General features: G+C 32.7%; 2 protein-coding genes and 1 pseudogene across 5 annotated transcripts; all 3 read left to right on the forward strand.

The window, feature by feature from the left end:
* Window positions 1–504: 504 nt before the first annotated feature.
* On the forward strand, window positions 505–1,156 carry LOC120139966 (annotated as a pseudogene).
* Window positions 1,157–5,606: 4,450 nt separating this feature from the next.
* Window positions 5,607–10,874, forward strand: LOC120139963 (legumain-like). Its single transcript, XM_039155053.1, has 9 exons — window positions 5,607–5,999; window positions 6,078–6,242; window positions 8,979–9,135; window positions 9,210–9,295; window positions 9,389–9,588; window positions 9,739–9,787; window positions 9,876–10,094; window positions 10,198–10,401; window positions 10,479–10,874. The coding sequence occupies exons 1-9, from the start codon at window positions 5,784–5,786 to the stop codon at window positions 10,659–10,661; spliced, it is 1,479 nt and encodes a 492-aa protein (XP_039010984.1). The 5' UTR covers window positions 5,607–5,783; the 3' UTR covers window positions 10,662–10,874.
* Window positions 10,875–12,295: 1,421 nt separating this feature from the next.
* LOC120139965 (FAM10 family protein At4g22670-like) lies at window positions 12,296–16,255 on the forward strand. 4 transcript variants are annotated; one of them, XM_039155056.1, is made up of 11 exons: window positions 12,296–12,454; window positions 12,525–12,582; window positions 12,679–12,822; window positions 12,903–12,990; window positions 13,064–13,144; window positions 13,282–13,346; window positions 13,608–13,748; window positions 14,386–14,502; window positions 14,589–14,780; window positions 15,000–15,057; window positions 15,952–16,255. In XM_039155056.1, exons 1-11 carry the CDS (start codon window positions 12,345–12,347, stop codon window positions 16,047–16,049), a joined length of 1,152 nt encoding a protein of 383 aa, XP_039010987.1. In that variant the 5' UTR covers window positions 12,296–12,344; the 3' UTR covers window positions 16,050–16,255. The 4 variants fall into 4 exon arrangements, with proteins under 4 accessions (XP_039010987.1, XP_039010988.1, XP_039010986.1 ...); XM_039155057.1 differs by having other exon boundaries at window positions 12,296–12,449; window positions 12,520–12,582; XM_039155055.1 differs by having other exon boundaries at window positions 12,297–12,454; window positions 12,676–12,822; window positions 15,952–16,154.
* The last annotated feature ends 6,535 nt before the right edge of the window (window positions 16,256–22,790 follow it).

Consider the following 22,790-nt stretch of genomic DNA (forward strand, 5'->3'; position numbering starts at 1 on the left):
ATGAAATTTCAGGTTTTGGTGAAGGATGTAAAATCTCTTACCCGACCTGAGGGTAATAGTGCAATTTTCACACTTAAATTTTATGGATAACTGCTACAATATCTCTCTCTATATTTTTTTTAATTAAGTCATTATTTTATGTCGGGCCGAGTCGGATCGATTTTGTACTCTAAAATTTTGAGTTGGATCAGTTCGGGTAGAAGAAATTTGATTTTCAAGCTGGGTTCAAATGAATGATATATATATTTTTCAGATCGGGTCATGTTGACCAAAAACCCGACCTAACTTGACTCATTGTCATCTCTAATGTCTAGCTTCAACTGCCGCTATTTTTTAACGAAAAATGATGAGTTTGAAACATATGAATAATCAGATGATCATTTTGTAACTTTTAATAGTTGGAGACTCAACTAAACAATTCTCTATAACCAGGAGACCATTTGTGTACTTTACCCTTATTAATTAATTTGTCAATAACAGCTTAAAAATCGAAAAATCCTTCGTCTTCTCTTCCGAGCTAAAGCGGTGAAAGATGGGCAAAGATCTGAGCGAGGAGCAAGTATCCTCTATGAAGGAGGCTTTCACTCTCTTCGATACCGACGGCGACGGAAAGATCGCTCCATCGGAGCTGGGGATCTTAATGAGATCTCTGGGTGGGAACCCCACACACAATCCCAACTCAAAGCTATAGTTTCCGAAGAGAAGCTAACGGTAGCTTTTGACTTCCCTCGGTTCTTACAACTGATGGCAAAGCACATGAAAGCGGAGCCGTTTGATAGGCAACTACGCGATGCGTTCAAAGTGCTGGATAAGGAGTCCACAGGGTTTGTCTCCGTAGCGGATCTGAGGCATATACTGACTAGCATTGGGGAGAAACTCGAACCCTCCGAGTTCGACGAGTGGATCCGGGAAGTGGATGTCGGGTCGGATGGGAAGATCCGTTATGAGGATTTTGTTGCCAGAATGGTTGCCAAGTGAGAAAAGTTCTTTTAAGCTTTTGTTTTTCTTATCTTGTTCGTCCCTATGGAATCAGTACCATTAATGCTGACTCTGTTTCTTAGCGAGTTTGATTGGCTTGCGTGCAGCTATGTAATATCTTCTTATAAGTATTATAATTTATATGTTTGATCTGATTTCAACGAGCAAATTCGTGTTATGAACTCAGCTTTTGCTTGCATCTATCTATGGATTTGATGAAGAATAGAAAAACATGCATGTATGGAACAATTCAGGCTAAATAACAACTTACATATGATCATTTGCGAGCAAACACCCCATGATTTTAGGAAATATTAGACTGGATCTTTTGCCACTGGTTGATGGTAACTATGACACTTTTGAGAACGGTTCATCCATTCTAATCTGGGTTTGGACATACAGCCGTCACCACCACCAGTTTATGACTTCAGGTTTATCTAGAGAGTCGGTCGATGGTGATGATGGCATGGAGAATGGAACAGCTACATCATTTGTCATCTGTCAATGCTAAACAATTGCTGGTATGAACAACATTATTACATATGTACAACGATTCCACATAAAATGGAATCAAAGAGAAATCAAACAACTCCCAAGTGGATTGAACAATAATTGTAGTAGCTAACTAAATGCAAAATTTATAGGCTATCAGCTAAATGCAAAAATTCTCACCAACCAAGCAATCTATGTGGTAGATAAATTATTGTTATTTCTTGAGATCTTAGTTTCGAACACTATGAATACACGTTCAATATCAAATTGTTGAGAGTTATTTTTAAACAGATACATACATTATACTTACCCTAAATTAATAAAAAAAACTCTATAATATATAAAGACGATTGTTAAAGAAGCATATTAATAATTAATATATAAACATATATATATATATATATATATATTTGAATTTGTTAAATTATAATGTCGTTTATATTTATTATACGCACTTGTTATTTTTTATTGAATTACATGAATAGTTGTTGAAAAGAATCATATTATTTTTGAATCAGTCTTCGAAAAAACCGATTATTTATGTTTTATAAGCTTTTCCAACTGAATTTACTTTTTCTCATGATCCGATTATCAACATGTCAGTCCCAGGTTGGATGATGATTAAGCCTACTTTTGTCACTTAATTAAGATGTGTCTTAAAAGGATCAAATTATTTAAATCTCAAAATATCAAGGTCCAAATTTAATAATTTTAATATAAATTAGAAAATCTAATGTCAATGCCCATACCCTTTAAGAGGACGTTTAGTTTACGAAACTAAAAATTATTTAGAATGTGATATTATTCTAAGAATGTTGAATATTTGTATTACATTGTTTTATTTGTTTAGTAGGCAGTTAAGATTATAATATTTAGTTAAAAAAATATAAAATTATTCGGATACATATTTTAACAAATCATTTATGTGATATATATATTTTTCAATAAGTTAAACTTTAATATTAAATTATAAATATTTGAATAAAAATTCGTAGAAACATTTTAATCGTTACACTAACTTTCTTTTTAGAAAGATACATTTAACATATAATTAATATAATTATTATATCAAACTAATATTTTTTAAATAATTTTTGTAAGTATCATATTTATTTATATAAAATATAATATAATAATATTGTGATCTCGAGTGAACATAAATATTGTTTTTCAATGTATAAAATCCATTTTTTTAATATCTAAAAGTTAGATATTATTTTAAATAATTATATTTTTTACAATAATATCATTTTTTACCTCATAAAATTACAAATAACTAATATATTAGATATTAAAAATATAAAATAATTTTAACTACTTAAATTTATTGATATTTTATTAAATCAAACTCTTTGTATATTATTATTATTATGTTTATAATTTTGAGTAAAACATGAAGAATAAAAATTGAGAAGGATCCATATGAAAAGAATTCATTATTCGAGGGGTATTTTTTTCCAAAATGGTAGGAATAATAGGATCCATATGATAATCCTATCATTTTAATAATTTTTTTATTATTGGTAATAAATTATTACATGGTATTAATCTTTTCCGTAAACTCAAAAGTAAAATACAATTGTAAAAAAAGTTATTCCTCTTCATAATGATCTTTTACGAAAAAACCCCATTAATCTCATGTTTTTTTTTCCATTGCTTAGTTTAGTCTAAATCTCAAATCAAAATTCAGCAAACACATAGCCTGGGATGAGAACTTTTATTTATTTTTATTTTTATTAATCTGAAATGATAATAAATTAATATCTATTCATTATAGTATAAATGTTTTTAAATTGTATAACTAATACCATATTTGTATTAAATATATTGGAATTTTCATTATTTGATAGGTTGTATCTATCATCATTTGGCGGTTGAATTTCATTTTCATCATCTAGGCCATTAATATAAAATTTATACCTTTTTTTCTTTCTGAATATTGAATTTTTTAAAAACAATATTCGCAATGATATAGTTGTTCGCGTGAACAGCAAGAATATTGAAATTATTTAAAAATTTATATTCCAGATTTATACTTATGTAATTTAATATTATCTGTTTTTAATATTTAAATTTAATTTTTTACAAAAAATATAATATTTCTTATTAATTCAACCACATTTGATTCTCATTTTGAAAAAAAAGAATTTATGCTATTTAGTAGTTAAACACTAGTAACTTAATATAATAATAATAATAATAATAATAATAATAATAATAATAATAATAATAATAATAATAATAATAATAATAATAATAATAATAAACAAGTTATATAAAATATATAGTTATGTCTTTACATAATAATTTAGTAGATAAATCTTTTAAGGACCGACATTTTATGGCAAAAATCTTTTTAGGTTTTTTAACTTTTGGGCTAATCATCATGATTTTGTGGGGATGGTTAAAACGTTTTGGACTGAGCCTGTTTATGAAAATCCTTCTAAGATTCTGTTTCTCAAATTGAAGAGGCTGAATAAATATTTTTTTATTTCGGCTGTAGGGTCCACTTGGCACGTTTATTAAAAAATTATATCCCATAAAACTCGTCACGCTGACGTGATGAGTTCCATGGAAACTATTCAATTTACTATAGATTTCAAATTAAATGTTTGGGTGTCCTATTGGGCCAAATTATTTTTCCGTGTACCATATTTGCCCAATTTGACCGAGGCTGAAGGACCCTTTCAGGACGTTAAATGAGAGCAGTACAATGCATGCATTTAAACTCGGGTCACGATAGCTCGTATGAATTGGAGCAACAACATATATATTATGAATCTTTCTACTGTTACGAATGCAAATATGGACTTGGAGGTTTAGCTTGCTCGTGATCTTGAGGAATTGGAGGAATTGCCCATCCAGGTACTTAACATTACAAACATTATCACTTTAAGTGTTTAGGCCGTCAACGGTGTTAATTTACTTCGTTAAGTGACACATGTCACAATATGATAATTTTAAAAAAATATATATAAAATTTAATCAAAAAAATTATAAATTTTATAAAAAAGAAAACACAAATTTTAAAATAGCCCAAAACATTGAAAACCTTCATTTTAACCCCTAAACCCTCGACGACAAACTCACGTCGTTCGCCTCCCTTTGTCGTCGATGAAGCTCTACCCGATCTCACCTCCCCCGGTGACCAAAACCCCAATGAAATCATGATCGATCAACGGCGAATTGACGTTTTATACCCTACAAACCCTTAGATGAAAATTGCGATCCCACACAATTTCGACAGTCAATCGGCGATAACTATGACGACATATAACTAGGATGATAGCAAAGACTACGTTGATGGCAATGGTCGTGGTCGGAAAGGGCGACGACGATGGGCTAGTGTTAGGATTTCAGGATATTAGGGATTTTGAGACTTTTTTATAATATAAAAGAAATTAGGGTTTTTTATATAAATATAATAATAATTTTTAAAAGATAAATTTTAAAATTATCAGATTGTGACACGTGTCACTTAACGGAAAAAACTAACAATAATTACGCCATGGGCATCTAAAGTGATCACGTTTGTAACTTTAGATACCTGGATGGTTTAAAAAATACTATAGACACCCAATCGGTAAAAAAGTATAATTTAAAAACTTATTTAGGTATTAAGCCTAAGCCTTTTTAACTTAATATTGTCACTGTATTTAGATTTTATCTTCTTGGTTTCTCTTCATACCATTTGAATTTTTTTTCATAAATGTTTGCTTAGTCGATGACAACGTCAATTTTTGTACTAATTGTCGGTCATTGATATTCGTTGTTTTTTTATTCATTCATATTATATCTTTGATTTCACTCTATTTTTTTAGTTTTCAATAATTATGTCTTTATGACATATTTTTTTCTGTTTTTATAGTATGTTTGTCGGTAGTCTTTTAGTAGTTTTAATTTTTTTTGTGGTTCGTTTATTGATATAATCATATTTATTTGTATTTAAATTTGTTCGAGTCTTTAGTTGACTTTTTAACTTTTTCCTTATTTGATCATTTTTTAATCTTATGTAGTTAATTTATTGTGTCATGGGTATATAAAATGTATTTAGTTTAAAGCAATAATTATAAACATTATTTAATAAAGCTAGATTGTTCTATTAAAAAAATCTTGCCACTGTATTTGTCTGTTAATAATCTCAGAATTCCGAAAAGTCAGATACATAGTATCTGAGAATGAATGAAAAGCCATTTGTTTAAAACAGAGGAAGTTTGGAGCCCCAATTACCAAAGTATTTCCAACAGGTGTCAACCTCTTCTTTTGCATGACCTTAAAATCTTTTTTCCTAGAGAATCTCTCACTTGATATCCATGGCGAAACAAGTTTCCGTTTTCGTTAAGACCCCATCGTTGTTTTTGTTGGTGTTATTGCTTTTTGAGCCTATACATGTGGGAGGAGCCGGTCGGTTGAATCAGTGGGAGTCTGGAATTCGACTGCCTTCCCAGAAAGAAGATGAGCATCAACTTGGAACAAGATGGGCAGTTCTAGTTGCTGGTTCAGCTGGCTACGGTAATTACAGGCATCAGGTAAACCATTTACCATGATATGTTTCTGTTTTCCTGACTGAAAACAAAGGATTTGCATAACTTTAAGATACGGTGCAGGCAGATGTATGCCATGCGTATCAGGTGTTAAGGAAAGGAGGATTGAAGGAAGAGAACATAGTGGTGTTCATGTATGATGACATAGCCATGCATGAGCTCAATCCCAGGCCTGGAGTTATCATCAACCACCCTCAAGGCACGGATGTTTATGCCGGCGTGCCTAAGGTAATTACTTCCCTCTCAATTATCAAACGTAAGGTTCAGCTTTAGATGCTAACTTAGTAAGCCAGCAAACTGACCGAGGGGCTAACAGATTCAATCCTCTTTAAAAAATTTTAAATTTTTATATAATTTAGATATTTATTATTTATAATTTATTTTTATAACTAAAATTTATCCCGGCATCCCACCAACCTAATTTTTGAGTTGTAAGCCGTTTTTTAAAACCGGACCAGACCGGGGAACCGCTGCTTGGTCTGATTTATTTTACACTGATTAAACCGCTACTAGTGAACCGGAAGGAATCGTTGAATCGAGTGTGAACCGTTCGAACCGGACCGGACCGTGAACCGTTTGAAAACCAATAGAATCAGCTCTAAAAAAATTAAATCAAACGACGTCGTTTGTTAAACGAGCCGAGTCGAACTCTAGTATTGCTGAGCTCGACTCAAACTCGAAAACTTTAAAGTAAGCTCAACTAGACTCAAAAACTCACGAGCTAAGTTCAACTCGAACTCGAAATATAATATTGAAACTTGAACTCAAAAAGGCTCGAACTCAAAAAAAATTAAAAGCTCGATTGAAGCCTGAAATTTGAGCTCAATTGAAGCGAAAGAATAGTTCGCTCTGTGCTCACCAAAAGGCTCCATAATTTTGAATGCCAAATTACCTCTATTATTTATAGAAGTAAGTTGGGATGCTCTTCTATGTTTCTTAGTCATGTGAGATTGTTTTGTTTTCATATTTTTACTCTTTAGACTTTTGTGATGTTCTTTTATGTTTCTTAGCCATGTGAGATTTTTTTTTAAAATTAAACCAAACGACATCATTTGTTATGCTTTTTTTAACCCTAAATTTATTTTTTTGATTATAGTTATATAATTATATTTATTATTTAATATGTTTTACCTTAAATATTATGTTGTAGTTGATTTGAATCATTTTGTTTCACTTAATTTTATAGTTTTTAATTTATATATTTTATGACTTGGTTTGACTATGACTTGTGATATAAAAAACTGTTTTTTATTAAATGTTTTTAGTATTTTTATTTAATTTTTTAAATAATTAATTAATTATAACGTCGTTCGATTCTTTCGATCGATCTGATTAGTTTGATCAATTGAACCAATGAACCGATAGCACGATCGATTCGCTAATTAGTCTGATTCTAAAGACCATGGTTGTAAGAATCTAGATGGGTTGGTAATGGTGTGAAAATTTATGGTGCGGAAATTTTCGTATAAAATAAGGGTATCAAAGGGACAGGTAGACAGTGTTATTGTTTTGGTATAGCATAAGAAAAATATCCAAGGCACACTTGGTTGTTTAACATATTTTAATCACGATTTGTGGTGTTAGTGTGTCCTTTGGTTGGTTTTTATATTTAACATCAATCTGATAATGATGCCCACTTTGGTTTTGATAAAACGGTGGGCCACGTCATTATTGCTACTTTTAAAATATTATCATATTTTAATATATCTCGATTAACGATGTTTAATTTAAGTTATTATTAATTTTTTAATAAAAAAATAAATTTGAAATATATGAATAGTCAGAAAACTTAACAAAATAACATTTTATAATCAAAAGATCATTTTATAACTTTTAATAATGAAGTTAAATAAATCTACCTCTATAATCAAAAGATTATTTGCGTATTTTATCTTAAACTTAATAAGACTGAGTGTTGATTAATTTATGAACCGCCAGATATTGATGATAATTGATAAACAAGCTTAAATGTCGCTCTCCCTATTAATTGACTAGAGAGAAAAAACTGAAGAGATAATTTATTGAGAATGGACAGCGAAGGCAAATAAAATACGACATTCCAACCAAAATGTAGGGACGAAAATTTTGAAGTTTAAAAAATCCAAGACAGAATAGCGTCTCACCAAGAATAAAAATCTACCAACATACAAATAGTGGTGCAACCTTAAAATAATGCCTTCAAATAGACTCAAAGATTGTATATTAAAAATATATATGCAATCAAAGAATTGATTCAAGTGATAAGTAATTTGATATAGTTTAAATATGTTCAAATTTTAAATCTTTTGTATGCATAAAATTCTTGATAAGAGATTCACTCATCAAAATTAAATGTGCAACATAGACCAATTCATATTACCCAAGATAAAAAAAAACTAAAAGAACTAAAATCACAATCATAACTATACATGCATGTTTTTTTCTAGAATTTCGAGATATGGAAGTTAACCATTAGCCAGCAAACAATGGGCCTTATCATCAAGAGCAAATATAAGCTTTTATTTCATTGATGTAAACTTAAGGAATTTATATTAAAAATTTAAGGAGTGAGATTTTTTATTTTTTATTTAATTAATATGGGTAGGTATAATATAATATATATTCAAAGATAAACTATCAATCGTTTAATATTAAACGCTTGTATCTTTGGCATTTTTGGTATCAGACCTGGAGCTTCAAAAAATATCAATAATTTTTTTACTACCGAGATTATTAAAGTTCGTGCAAGAAATAAAAAATTAAATTATCAATAAAAAAATATAAATAAAACGCAAACTATGTAGGATTTTAAAATTTGCAGTCGCACTCCAACACTCCCTCAGTCCATCATTGATCATTGTGATGTACGGACTGCTAGCTTAAGAGGGAAGCTTTAGAATGCAGTGGAGTGATCTTTCATATACACCAGTTGAATTTACTGTTTACATATTCATACTGATCATATCGATTCGACTGTAATGGTAGGATTACACGGGTGAGCATGTAACTGCGGCAAATTTGTATGCGGTACTTCTTGGTAATAGAAAGGCACTGTGTGGGGGAAGTGGAAAGGTTATTGATAGCAAACCCAATGACCGAATATTCATTTTCTTTTCCGATCATGGAGGCCCTGGTGTTCTCGGTATGTTAAGCACTTGCTCCGAGTCTGCAAAATTTTCTGAAATACCAGAATTCTAACCGGCATGCTGTTATTAGGGATGCCGAATTTGCCGTATCTGTATGCCATGGATTTTCTTGATGTCTTGAAGAAGAAACATGCAGCTGGAAGTTACAAAGAGATGGTAACATTTCTTCTGACCTGAAAAAATTACTCACGCTCTGCAAATATTGTATGAACTCGGCTATTTTTACCTTTATTTTCTCCATGCCACTAGGTTATATACGTAGAAGCTTGTGAAAGTGGGAGCATCTTTGAAGGCATAATGCCTAAAGATCTTAACATTTATGTAACGACCGCATCGAATGCTCAAGAGAATAGCTGGGGAACTTATTGTCCTGGGATGGATCCTCCTCCACCTCCGGAGTTCATCACTTGTTTAGGAGATTTATACAGTGTGGCTTGGATGGAAGATAGGTACGCACACATATTTTCCTCTGAAATCTGATCTTACTTGCATTTACGAGATTTTCAACTATTCGAATGCAAATTTTAACATGATTCCCACCATCACTACTGCAAGTGAATTGTGCTCATTAGCTCTTTTATACTATTTATCTTTGGCAGTGAAGCTCATAATCTTAAGAGAGAAACTGTAGAGCAACAGTATGAAGCAGTAAGTACAAAAGATATTCAGCAAAATTTGTGAGCTAATTTTGGACTTATAATCAGCTGAACTCAATCCTTGAATTTCCATCATGCAGGTAAAAGAACGGACTTCCAATTTCAACTCTTATGTGTTTGGTGGATCGCACGTTATGGAATACGGGAGTACAAGCATAAAGCAGGAAAAGCTTTATTTGTATCAAGGTTTTGATCCCGCCACCGTAAACCTGCCTCCGATCGACTTGAGCCCTCGCACCCGCACCCGCACAGAAGCAGTTAACCAGAGAGATGCAGATATTCTATTTTTATGGCACATGGTGAGCTTGTGGCAAACAAAACATTGTTTGAACTACTGAAGGTGGTATATTTTGTTTGGTTGACTTGAAATAGATGTTGATCATCATCTCATTTGTCATGCAGTACAAAAATTCAGAAGATGGATCGAAGAAGACAGATATACTCGAACAGATTACCAAGACAATGAGACATAGAATCCACTTGGATGGCAGCATTGATTTGATTGGAACACTTTTATATGGACCAGCAAAAGGCTCTGCCTTTCTCAACTCCGTCAGGGAACCTGGTTTGCCCCTTGTGGATGACTGGCAATGCTTGAAATCAATGGTATTAATCTCTCTTTTTGAACTCTCGAAATTTAGCTACTACTCGTTTATTAAGAGACAACCGAATCTTCATTCCAGGTCCGCTTGTTCGAAACACACTGCGGGTCTATAACACAATACGGCATGAAACACATGCGTGCGTTTGCCAACATTTGCAACAGTGGTGTTTCCCAAGCCTTGATGGAAGAAGCTTGTGTTGCCGCATGCAGCGGCCATGGTCCAATTCAATGGCATCCTTCAAATCAAGGCTATAGTGCTTGATTGAATAACATATATGCATATGATCAAAGCTTGTGATATATGCATGGTTTTTCTGCTAGTTGCACCTCCGTCCTGCCTACATAGAAGCATTTTATAGATGAAGCTTGTGCATATATAGTTTAAGGTAAACGTATAGAATCTTTAACTTCCACATTACAAGTAATATTTGTGTGTACATTAAATTCAATATACATTAATAATAGTTGTTTGTTGCCAAGAAATAAATCTTCAACTTCCGTATTACAATTGACATTTATTGTCCACCTCAGCCCCCATTCACATCACATGAAACCACACAGGAAACCTTCTCCTTCCTATCCCTCATCTCATGCTAAATCCTATAAGCATGGGCTTGGTTTAAATCAGCAACAACAGAAAATAAAAGTCTCACGTTACTCTTTATTTAAATAAATCTTCCTTTAACTAATGCCCTCTCTGCTCAAAACTCTATACATCCGCTCATTTGATATCATTATTTATTAATAGAATATCTATTTTAGAATACTTCTAATTAAATTTAAATAATTTGGTTTACTATCAGGATTTTGAACTCAAATTTTTAGAAATATAATTTGACGAATTTTGTTTTTCAATTATTAGATACATAAAACCTGTGGGCCGTGATTCGTATAAAAACTGATTATTGCTTTATGAAAATATTAATAAAATTAATTAGAAATTTACGTAAAAATTAGAAAACAAAGGCAATCAATTTGTTTAAAATTGAAAACGAAGGCGATCCGATCCCTGATGGAAGGTACTAGAAGAAGCGCGTCTGATGATTCATCCACTGCAACACTATTATTTATTAAGGTGGTGTTTGTTTTTGTAGAGGTAAAAGGTCTGTAGTCTGCGGACTACATCTGTAGATATCTGCAGCAGAAGAGGTGGACCAAAAGTCTGCAGTCTGCAAGAAGAAGACTGTTTGTTTTTTAACGTCTGCAGACTGCTAAAATGAACTGAAATATAAATAAATTAATTTTTTAAACTTAAAAGAATTTTGCAATACTGAGATTTAAATAATTTTAGTTTTACAATACTGAAATTTAAATAATATATACAACTACAATAATAAATTATTTAAAATAAATCAATCCATATTTTAAAATAAATCAATCCATACTAATAAATTATTTAAAATAAATCAATCCACACAACTACAATAATAAATCAATCCATATTTTAAAATAAATTAATCCATACTAATAAATTATTTAAAATAAATCAATCCATATTTTAAAATAAATCAATTCATACTAATAAATTATTTAAAATAAATCAATTCATACTAATAAATTATTTAAAATAAATTATTTTAAAATAAATAAATCCATATTTTATAATAATTTATTTTAAAATAATTTATTTTATAATAAATTATTTTAAAATAAATTATTTTAAAATAAATAACCTTATTAAATTATTTAAAATTATTTTAATAAATAACTATATTTTATAATTATTCTTGAAAAGATTTAAAGACCTTTAAAGATATAAAATCAAATCTACATCAAAAAAAATTCGCGACTTTCTATCATCTAGAAATAAACCGTAAACTTAATATCTACATGTAGTCTGCGCATAAATAATTTGAAGAGGCACATAATGTGCTGGACGCCTTCATATATGACAGATAAACATAAACCCCTAAACGAAGCATCACTCTCTAGAAATTGAAACCCAATGGATCCGGCGAAATTGAGCGAGCTCAAGAAGTTCATCCAGCTCTGCAGATCTAATCCTTCCGTTCTCAATGATCCTTCCCTCTCCTTCTTCCGCGATTATCTCGAAAGGTATTTTCGATTTTCAATCTCTTTCTCTTTGTTTCAGTCGTTAATAACAAGAAATTTCTCTCACTGTCAGTCTTGGAGCAAAGCTTCCATCCTCATCTGACAGCCATGGAGCCAGCGACGCCAAATCGGTAACCGTTCTAACACTAATTAACTACCGTATTTCTTTCGTTCCTCTTTTCGAAACTAAAATTACTAATCTAAATGAGGATTTTGGTTTGTAGAAGAGTTATGTGGTGGAGGAAAGTGATGAGGAAATGGCGGATGGAGGTGAGAAAATTGATGTAGAAGAAGAGGAAGAAGAGATTATTGAATCAGATGTTGAGTTAGAAGGAGAAACGGTTGAGCCTGATAACGATACTCCACAGAAGGTATTATCCTATCTAACACTTTATTTCTGGTTTAATTTATTTCAGTTATTTCTCATTCTGTTGTTTTTTGGTGTTCGCAGATGGGTAACCCTTCGGTGGAGGTTACCGATGAAAACCGTGATGCTTCGCAATCTGCTAAGGCCAAAGCTATGGAGGCAATTTCTGAAGGCAAATAAATCAGAACTTAATTTTTATTTATTTGTTTGTTGAATTTGTATTTTGCTGAATCATTGTAATGCAGGGAAGTTAGAGGAAGCTATTGAACATCTGACACAGGCCATTTTGCTGAATCCAACATCGGCCATCATGTATGGTACACGAGGTTAGCCTTTCTTATTTAGCCTCTTCAACTTGTATTTGTTATTTAGCTGGTCAGATGCTCTGTTTTGTTTAGTTTTTTTCTTAGTTTCTTACATTTGTTAGAATGATTCAGTTGCTTGGTGTTTTTTCTCCTTTTAGCCAGTGTTTACATTAAGATGAAAAAGCCCAATGCTGCTATTCGAGATGCCAATGCTGCTTTGGAGGTTTGTATATGAATTGATGTTTGGCTTAGGATGAATTTAGTTTTTTTACCTCCTTGTATGATAAATTGCTCAATAGTAATTGTAAATTTTTTGAACTACGTGTCTTGCGTTATTTTAGACATTCAAAAACTATATGTAATGATTTATGCTGAACAATGTTGTGCTCTGTATTTGTTTCCTCATGTTTTAGGGTTATCTCGGAAATGGCAAGCCATATTTGATTAGGAGATTATTTTAATTATCCTCATTTATGTCTTGCAGATTAACCCAGATTCTGCTAAGGGCTACAAATCTCGTGGCATTGCACAAGCAATGCTTGGGCAATGGGAAGATGCTGCAAAGGATCTACACATGGCATCAAAGTTGGATTATGATGACGAAATAAACAGTGTGCTTAAGAAGGTCCGTTTTTATCTGTCCTTTTTCATTCTTCCCTTCGAAAGTTTCAGTCCCTTCCGTCCTGTCATCTGAGTTTAAGAATAATGTTACACAATTTTGGTCATTTAGTACATCTGTGTAATATTATTGCAAATTTATCAGATCATTTCTCTGTTTCCCTACAAAGTGAATGTCTGTAAATAGGCTTGCACTAGTTTACCCATCTCATCAGAGCTCTAGTGCTTTTTGATTGATATTTCTGATTGAGGGATTTGATCTAAATCTGGCAATTAGGTACAATAATGTTACAAAATCTGTCATTTAGTACATCTGTTACATTGTAAGTTTTTAAGATAATTTATCTTTCTCTTTTTTTTTGGGTGGGGGGGGTGGGGGGTGAATGGCTATACAATAGGCTTGCACTAGTTAACCTATCTTTTCTAAGCTCTTTTGCTTTTTTTTATTGATATTTCTAATTTAGTGGTTTGATTGAAATCTGAAACATTAGGAGCTTTTCCCCAAGTTAGCATAAAATGGGTGTAATTCTCTGCCACCAATGGTTGCATTTTTGGCTGTACCTGCATCACTAAATATGAGTGACAGAACCCCTGTTGTTGTAATTCCTTCTTTGACAGCTCACGTTGGCTCATTGATTGAACAGGTTGAACCCAATGCACACCACATCGAGGAACACCGTAGGAAATATGATAGATTGCGCAAAGAGAGAGAAGATAGAAAGATTGAGCGTGAGAGGAGGAGGCGTCGTGCTCAAGCTCAGGTAATTTAATGGTTATATTATCCTCTGATAATATTGCCTTATTATTGTCTTCTTTGACTCTGCTTACATTCTATATTATGCTCAAGGCTGAATACGAGAAGGCGAAGAAGCAGGAGCAATCATCCTCCAGTAGAAAACCCGGAGGCATGCCTGGTGGGTTCCAGGGTGGAATGCCCGGAGGCATGCCTGGTGGGTTCCCGGGTGGAATGCCCGGAGGCATGCCGGGTGGGATGCCCGGAGGCATGCCAGGAAATGTTGATTTTAGCAAAATATTGAATGTAAGTATTAATGTAGTATGGGACTTGCATTTTACTTTTATTGTAATCAACGCTCATGCGTGTATATGCTGTTGCGATTTATTTTTTCTTCACATTATTTTTGGTTGGGATGATAAGAAAAACAAATTTTACGCACTTATATTTACTTGCTAAATATTTGGAGAAGGTGAATTGTTATTATAGTTCTTTTTATGTTGCTTCTGATGATATTGTCACCAGGATCCTGAATTGATGGCGGCATTTAGTGATCCAGAAGTCATGGCTGCTCTTCAAGATGGTAAGCATTTTACTATGTTTACTACTTTTATACATGCAGTCATTAATGCATCATTCCTTTCCCCTCCTGCATTTGCAATTTATGGAGTATTCTTTCGTTTGTCATTTTCAGTTAACTAGTACTATCCTTGGCAAGAAAACTCGGGAACATATTTATATTTAAGCTGATCTTAGTTTTCTATACTAGGTAGTGTTTAGCAGATACATTATTCTATCAGAATACAGAACATAATGGGTCTCTTATAGGGAGCTCCAGTTAGTTTGGCTGAGGCTTTTTGAGATGGTCACAGGTGTTATGGGTTGTATAATCATATGTTCTGGTGTGCCGTAGTATAATTATGTCCGACTTTACGTGCACTTGATATAGTTTTTGGTATTGAATATCTTGGATAAATAATTTGTTAAGGGAAAATTTGTTGTACTCGTAATTTATTAAATAATTTGTCACTACTGCATGTTCTTTAATGCTTTTGGTCATTTGCAAGTTTCCTTCTATTGCCATAATGCCAACCTTCAGGCATGGATGCTTCATGATATTGGTTGTCTGTATTAAATGACTAGATGGAAACTATGGTATGAATAGTTTAACACTTTCATCTTTTCCGTCGGGGACATGTTTTTGCTGATCTGAATGCTTAAAGCGACTTTGCGTCAGCAGTATTTGAAAGATATTCACTGCATGCCTTAAATTCATTCAAATGTGACATTGTGGGGTTAATCCGCCTGTTTACTCTTATAGTTAAAATCATTTGGGTTCTTTTAGTATGCAATGCACAATAGAGATTGGGAACCGAAATGTATTTTATCTGGAAATTCTATGGTTTTCAATACAGCAGAATATCGTACATGAATGGCTGTGACTATAATATTGATGTTGTTTTGAATGACTTTGCAGTGATGAAGAATCCTGCTAATCTAGCAAAGCATCAAGCAAATCCCAAGGTGGCTCCTATAATTGCTAAGATGATGAGCAAATTTGCAGGACCCAAGTAAGATGGTTTTCCAAATTGTCAATTTGTAGGGGGAAATATTCATGTTGTGTTCGTCTTTGAAGGAAACTATGTTCCGGTAAAAAAAATGTTAGTAAATCTGTTCGCATGCTGTTGGTGTTGGTGTTGGTAATTTGTTTTATAGGTTGTAGGATTTTGTACTTTTTGGTTTCTTAAATAAGGAAAAAAGAAAAAGAAAAGGAAAATCCCCATCATTTCATAAAAATGCAGTTAAGTAGCGACGGTCGTTTTCCTTTTAGTTGTATTTTTTCTTTGATCTTGCATTTGCTTTGATTCAATCTAGCTGCCATTATGTTGAGATAGACTGCAGGAACTGGGGGGTTAGAGGGAAAAAACATAAAAAAGGTTTATTTATGAAACTGATACTCGATTGGTAACTAAAATTTATAATTGAATTTAGAAAGAAAAAAAAATCAAATTGATGCCTGTTGATTAGGGGTGTGCAAATTTGGGTATAAATTTTCGATACTTAAAATAGTGATCTGTGAAAAAATGGGATATCTGAATTTGAATATAAAATTTAATTTGATAAAAAAATAACCTCATATTTTACATTTTTTGATTTAATGTAACTTATATAACATCTTTATTATATTATATTATATATATATATATTTGGTTATTTACACATAATAAATAATTATATATCTTAATTTTTATTGGGTCTTTTAATGGATTAGTGAGTTATTCATTGGGTATCTAAAATTTAAAAGCTTGTTTTTGTTTTGGATTTTTTTGATAAGATGATCTATTTATTAGAATTTTTTTAGATATTTGATCTAAATTATTCGAAAATCAGAAAACATATTGGATTTTTAAAATTTTAGATTGAATCACTGGATCAACGGATGGATTGGATTGGAATTTTTCGTACAATTCTAATAATGATAATGTAGTATTTTGCACATTTCAAAGAAAATTACGACATTGTTCTTATATGAGAAGATTAGAATGTAGTAATAGTTTTGAGAAAGAGATGTGCTGGCATATTACATGAACATAAATTATCACTAAGGTTCTGAAGGAGGCTTTTAAGGGTAAAATAGTTCTAAAAGAAAGAGTTGCAATTGGCGTATCTTTAAATATTTAGGTAGAGAACATTTGAAAAGTTGATTCATAGTTTGGTAAGGATAGGAATTGGTTGTAGAATTGAGGCTGTCTGGTTAAAGTCGGCCATAACTGTATCAGTTGTGAGTTCATCATCATTTCAACTACCCAAGCTTTAAATATTCTTCATTTTTTTTCACATTATTTAATTTGCCATAATTGAAGCTTTTGTGTGTTAATTGCATGATGAATTTTTCTCCTCTATTAAAGGATTTCTTGTTGCTTTATTAGTTCTCCACTAGCCATTCGGTGGGAGCACGTGAATCAACACGATGCATATGGAAATACAAAAGAATTGTGTATATGATTAAAACTGACTAATATTTTAGCCCTACAACAAGCTCTTTGCGTTCAAAATGATAACTCATCCATATAGTATTCGTTTATTGAAATTTTATTCTACAATTAACAATATATAAATGATAACTCATCCATTTTGGTCTATATTTTTTTTCTTTTGACCATTTTAGACTCCTAATGTTTTATTTTAAGGGGGAAAAAGTTCCTAACGTTTGATTAAATAGTCACTCTAGTTCTTATTTTTTTATTTTGGATTATTTTGGTTCTTTAATGTTTCATTTTAGGATAAAAAGGCTTTACTTTAACGTGTTTATAATTTGTTGACTAATAATTTTCATATAATGAGGTATCTTTTGGATCTCAAAATGTTAGGGGTAAAATGCCCTAAAAAAAGAATACGAGTCAAAATGACTATTTTTCTTGATAAATAAAATGACTATTTAATCAAACGTTAAATATGTTTTTTTTATTATTATTATGTATATCTCTGTTATATATTATAAAGAGCTCTAACAATAATGTCTATAATTCTTTTAATATATCATAATTTACTTGATCCCACGACATTTTAGTAACTTTAAGTTTAATATTAAATATACTCATTGGAAGTAAAACTTTTCTTTCCTTTTTTTTAGATAAGAATTATTAAAATATTAATTAACCAGTTTTTATTGTGGACATTTTTTTTAATAAATAACAATATACTTTTAAAATACCATCTACTTATTTATATAAGCCCACTTGTGTGTTGTCGAACATGAAAGACAACATGCTTATCATTATGGCATGAACACTATAAGGCATAACTTAAAGCGACTAAGGAACTACCAAATGGAAATTCAAAAACGTTGAGATTACTATTCTCCATGGGAATAATGATGTTAAATTATGATCATGTTGATCAAATATTTTAAGTTCAATTACATACTTAACGAGTAATGCAATCGTCATTAAATAAAAAATAAGTCGAAATAAATCTACAATCAGTAGCTTAATATGGGCAGACCAACTTTCTACAAAGTTCCAAGAAAATTAAAGAAAATTTTTGACATCCTCCTCCTACTTAATGCAATCACATAATTATAAATTTCAATATAACATATTCTTCCTTGCCAAAATGTAGTCTTTTTTTTACCGGATTCATCTTATCAAAATATTAATAGTAACTTTTAAAGTTTATATATTTTCTTTGGCATAATGCAATAAAATAGCTTTAACGTTTTACAGTATTGTCAAATTTGTTCATATTATTTTTTTGGAACATTTGACCCCCAAACGTTTCATTTTGAATCAAAAAACACCATCGTTGGATAGAAACCGTTAGTCAACTAATGGTCAACGAATGATGCTGACCAAGAACACGCGGACCCAGATACTGATGTGGCGTGTCGAGGTCATGATAGATAATGATGTGGAATTGCCACATCAGATTTTTAAATAGAAATTAAAATATTATTCTTAATATTTATATATTTTTATTTAATATTTTTTCTAATAAGATAATGACACGTGTCAACACCATATTGATTTAAATTTAAACCAAATAAAACATGCTTTTGTAGGGAGTTGAACCGGGCCAACATGCTTGAAATCCCAACACCTAACCACCGAACCCGGATGCCTTGTAAATTTCTTCCATTTAAGCGGTGTAACGATGTCCATTACGTCGGGACCAAAGCCACCATCAGTCCCCTCAGTAAAAATGAAACCCAACTCAAAGAATAGTTTTCGGTTTTTGAAGTTTTGAAATCGTGCCTTGGCCTCGTCATTCTCGAACTGTTGGAAATTGAAAGCTTCGGTTGCGGCCGGTCTTGTGCGTACCATTTTTAGCGTTTGTGAAGTAAGAAAAATGAAAAGGAATTAGCTTTTGAAAGCTTTGGGGAGTTTCGGCTATGGAAAGAAAGAGTGAAGAAGATGAGGAAATAAAAGAGAAAAAATAAAAGTTAAAATAAATAGATAAAGTTAAGGATGAAAGAGAAAATAAAAAATTGAGAGGGAAATGGGGTGATAGGATGGTTAAGAAATGAATGAATGGGTGGTAATGCATGTATAAGGAATGAAAAAATCTGCCAAAAGTAATGATAGTGATAGGACAAATTTGTGGAAAGAGAAAAAGAAATGTCAGAAATAAAATAAATTAAAAAGAAACAAATCAAAAGAATATCTCTCCAATTAATGCGATGTCCTTTCCTCCATTTGGTAACCGCTCCTTGCACGGTTTGCAGCACTGTTGTCCCCACGAATCAAATAAAAAATTATCTACAAAATAAAATATAAATATAAATAAAGAAAAGATTAAATTTTAAAAAAAAATTATTTATGAACAGACACAAATTCAATGTCGTGGCATCGAAATTTGGTTTTCCTTGGGGGCACTCTTCAACATCGCGCAGATGAAAAAATGCCTTGTTGTGCGGTGGTGGAACTCCAGTATAAGCTTTGAGACGCTGGCCATTAACTTTAAAGATCGTCCCATCTGTATTTTTAATGTCAACAACTCCATGGGGGTAGACATAATGCACCTCAAATGGCCCTGACTATCGAGATTTGAGCTTTCTTGGAAAGAGTTTAAGTCTGGAGTTATAGAACAAGACTTGTTGGCCCACATGAAAATGACGTGGCATCAGTTTATGGTCATGCCACTTCTTTGTTTTTTCCTTGTAAATCCGAGCATTCTCATATGCTTGTGCTCTAAACTCTTCCATTTCATTAAGTTCCAGTAATCTCTGTTTCCCAGCTAGTTGAGCATAAAAATTCAATTACTTGATGGCCCAATAAGCTTTATGTTCAAGTTCAACTGGGAAGTGACAAGCTTTCCCATATATCAGCTTGAAGGGTGATATCCCCAAAGGAGTCTTGAACACTGTTCTGTACGCCCAAAGTGCTTCATCCAACTTTGGCGACCAATCCTTACGCCTTGGGTTCACCACTTTCTCTAAAATCTGCTTGATCTCTCGATTGGATATATCTACTTGGTCATTCGTCTGCGGATGATATGTCGTGGTAATCTTATGTCGAACTCCATATCTCGTCAATGTCTTGGCAATCAACTTGTTATCAAAGTGAGTTCCTTCATCACTTATGATAGCACGAGGTACTCCAAACCGAGTGAAAATATATTTGTGCAAAAATTTGAGTACGATCTTAGAGTCATTCCTTGATATTGCTATTGCTTCTACCCACTTCGATACATAATCCACAGCAAGCAGGATATATAGATTTCCTCCAGAAGATGGAAATGGTCCTATGAAAACGATGCCCCAAACATCAAACAGCTCTATCTCCAAAATACTTTGCAGTGGCATCTCATGTTGTCTGGAGATGTTTTCAGTTCGCTGACATCAATTACAAGCTTTGTAAAATGCTTGGGCAACTCGAAACAGAGTTAGCCAGTAAAATCCTGATTGCAGGACCTTAGCAGTAGTCCTTGCTCCATAAAATGGCCTCCACATGGGGCCGAATGACAATGGTATAAAATGTCGTGCTGTTCCTCTTTGAGTACACATCGTCTAATGAGCTGATCGACACAATGCTTGAACAAATATGGCTCATCCCAAAAATAGTGCCTTGCATCATGCTTGAACTTCTTTTTAGCTTGACTATCTAAATCAAAAGGCAATATTCCACTAACAAGAAAATTAACAAGGTCAACGTACCACAGGATTGCCGTGGCATATAAAATTTTCTCATCACGAAATTCCTCTTGGATATCTACAGTGTCATGGCATTCAGAATTATTCTCTAGCCTAGATAAGTGATCAGCAACTTGATTCTCAGTTCCTTTTCTATCTACCACCTCTAAGTAGAATTCTTGCAAAAGTAAGATACACCTAATAAGTCTAGGCTTGGCATCCTTTTTGTTCACTAAGTATTTTATAGCCGAATGATCAGTGTGAACAATGACTTTAGTGCCTATTAGGTAAGGTCTAAATTTATCAAAAACAAATACCACGGCAAGTAATTCTTTCTCAGTGGTGGTGTAGTTCAATTGTGCTTCATTTAAAGTGCGGCTAAAGTAATAAATAACATGAAAAAATTTACCTCAACGTTGCCCCAAAACAACTCCTATGACATAATCACTTGCATCACACATCAGCTCAAACGGTGATGTCCAATCGGGAGGAACTACAATGGGTACCGAGATCAGTCTTTGCTTCAGCTCAGTGAATGCGTCGAGGCATAACTCGTCAAACACAAAGGGTTGGTTTTGTTGAAGAAATGTGCACAAGGGCTTAGAAATCTTGGAGAAGTCTTTGATAAACCTTCTCTAGAATCCAGCATGTCCAAGAAAACTTCTTATACCCTTGACCGAAGTTGGTGGTGGCAACTTTTCAATAACTTCAATCTTCTCCTTGTCCACCTCAATACCCTTCGCCTTGTCCACCTCAATACCCTTGTGAGAAATTTTGTGGCCTAATACAATGCCTTCAGTCACCCTGAAGTGACATTTTTCCCAATTTAAGACCAACTCAGCCTCTTCGCATCTTTTAATAACTTTTGCTAAATTACCGATGCATCATTCAAAATCGTCCCCACAAACAGAAAAGTCATCCATGAAAATTTCCAGAAAATCCTCAACCATGTCTGAAAATATAGCTTGCATACATCGCTGAAATGTTATCGGGGCATTACAGAGTCCGAAAGGCATCATTCTAAAGAAAAATGTGACATAGGGACAAGTAAATGTAGTATTTTCTTGGTCCTCTGGTGCAATGACAATTTGATTGTACCCCGAATACCCATCCAAAAAGCAATAGAATGCTTTGCCTGCCAATCAATCAAACATTTGGTTGATGAAAGGTAGAGGAAAATGGTCCTTCTTTGTAGCTTTGTTGAGTTTCCGATAGTCCATGCATATCCTCCATCCGGTAATAGTGCGAGTGAGTAATAGCTCATTATCCTCATTAGTAACCACCGTCGTGCCTCCTTTCTTCGGAACACATTGGACAAGGCTTACCCATGAGCTATTTGAGATAGGGTAAATCACTTCAGCATCAAGCCATTTTAGAATTTCTTTCATAACCACATTCTTTATAATAGGGTTGAGTCTTCTTTGTGGTTCGATTGAATTACCGTGGCAATCTTCAAGAAGAATCTTGTGCATACAGATCGTGGGATTAATGCCTTTCAAGTCGGCCATAGTCCAACCAATTACTTTCTTATGCTACATCAACACACTTAACAAACTTTTCTCTTGGTTAGCAGTAAGGTTAGCGGAAATAATCACCGGTAAAGTCTCATCGCTGCCTAAGTAAACATATTTGAGATGCCTTGGAAAACACTTAAGCTCTAAAGTAGGTGCATGCAGTAATGAAGG

The sequence above is a fragment of the Hibiscus syriacus genome, unplaced genomic scaffold (genome assembly GCF_006381635.1).
Source record: "Hibiscus syriacus cultivar Baekdansim isolate YM2019G1 unplaced genomic scaffold, ASM638163v2 tig00110777_pilon, whole genome shotgun sequence".
Taxonomy (NCBI): Eukaryota; Viridiplantae; Streptophyta; class Magnoliopsida; order Malvales; family Malvaceae; genus Hibiscus; species Hibiscus syriacus.

Bases quoted from the DNA above. Each gene is read 5' to 3' on its own strand.
- LOC120139963 (XM_039155053.1), top strand. From the start codon at position 5,784: ATGGCGAAACAAGTTTCCGTTTTCGTTAAGACCCCATCGTTGTTTTTG. The intron at 9,296-9,388 runs GTAACATTTCTT...CCATGCCACTAG, and splicing joins CTGGAAGTTACAAAGAGATG to GTTATATACGTAGAAGCTTG. The intron at 9,788-9,875 runs GTAAGTACAAAA...TCCATCATGCAG, and splicing joins TAGAGCAACAGTATGAAGCA to GTAAAAGAACGGACTTCCAA.
- LOC120139965 (XM_039155055.1), top strand. From the start codon at position 12,345: ATGGATCCGGCGAAATTGAGCGAGCTCAAGAAGTTCATCCAGCTCTGC. The intron at 12,583-12,675 runs GTAACCGTTCTA...TTTGGTTTGTAG, and splicing joins GAGCCAGCGACGCCAAATCG to AAGAGTTATGTGGTGGAGGA. The intron at 14,503-14,588 runs GTAATTTAATGG...ATTATGCTCAAG, and splicing joins GGCGTCGTGCTCAAGCTCAG to GCTGAATACGAGAAGGCGAA.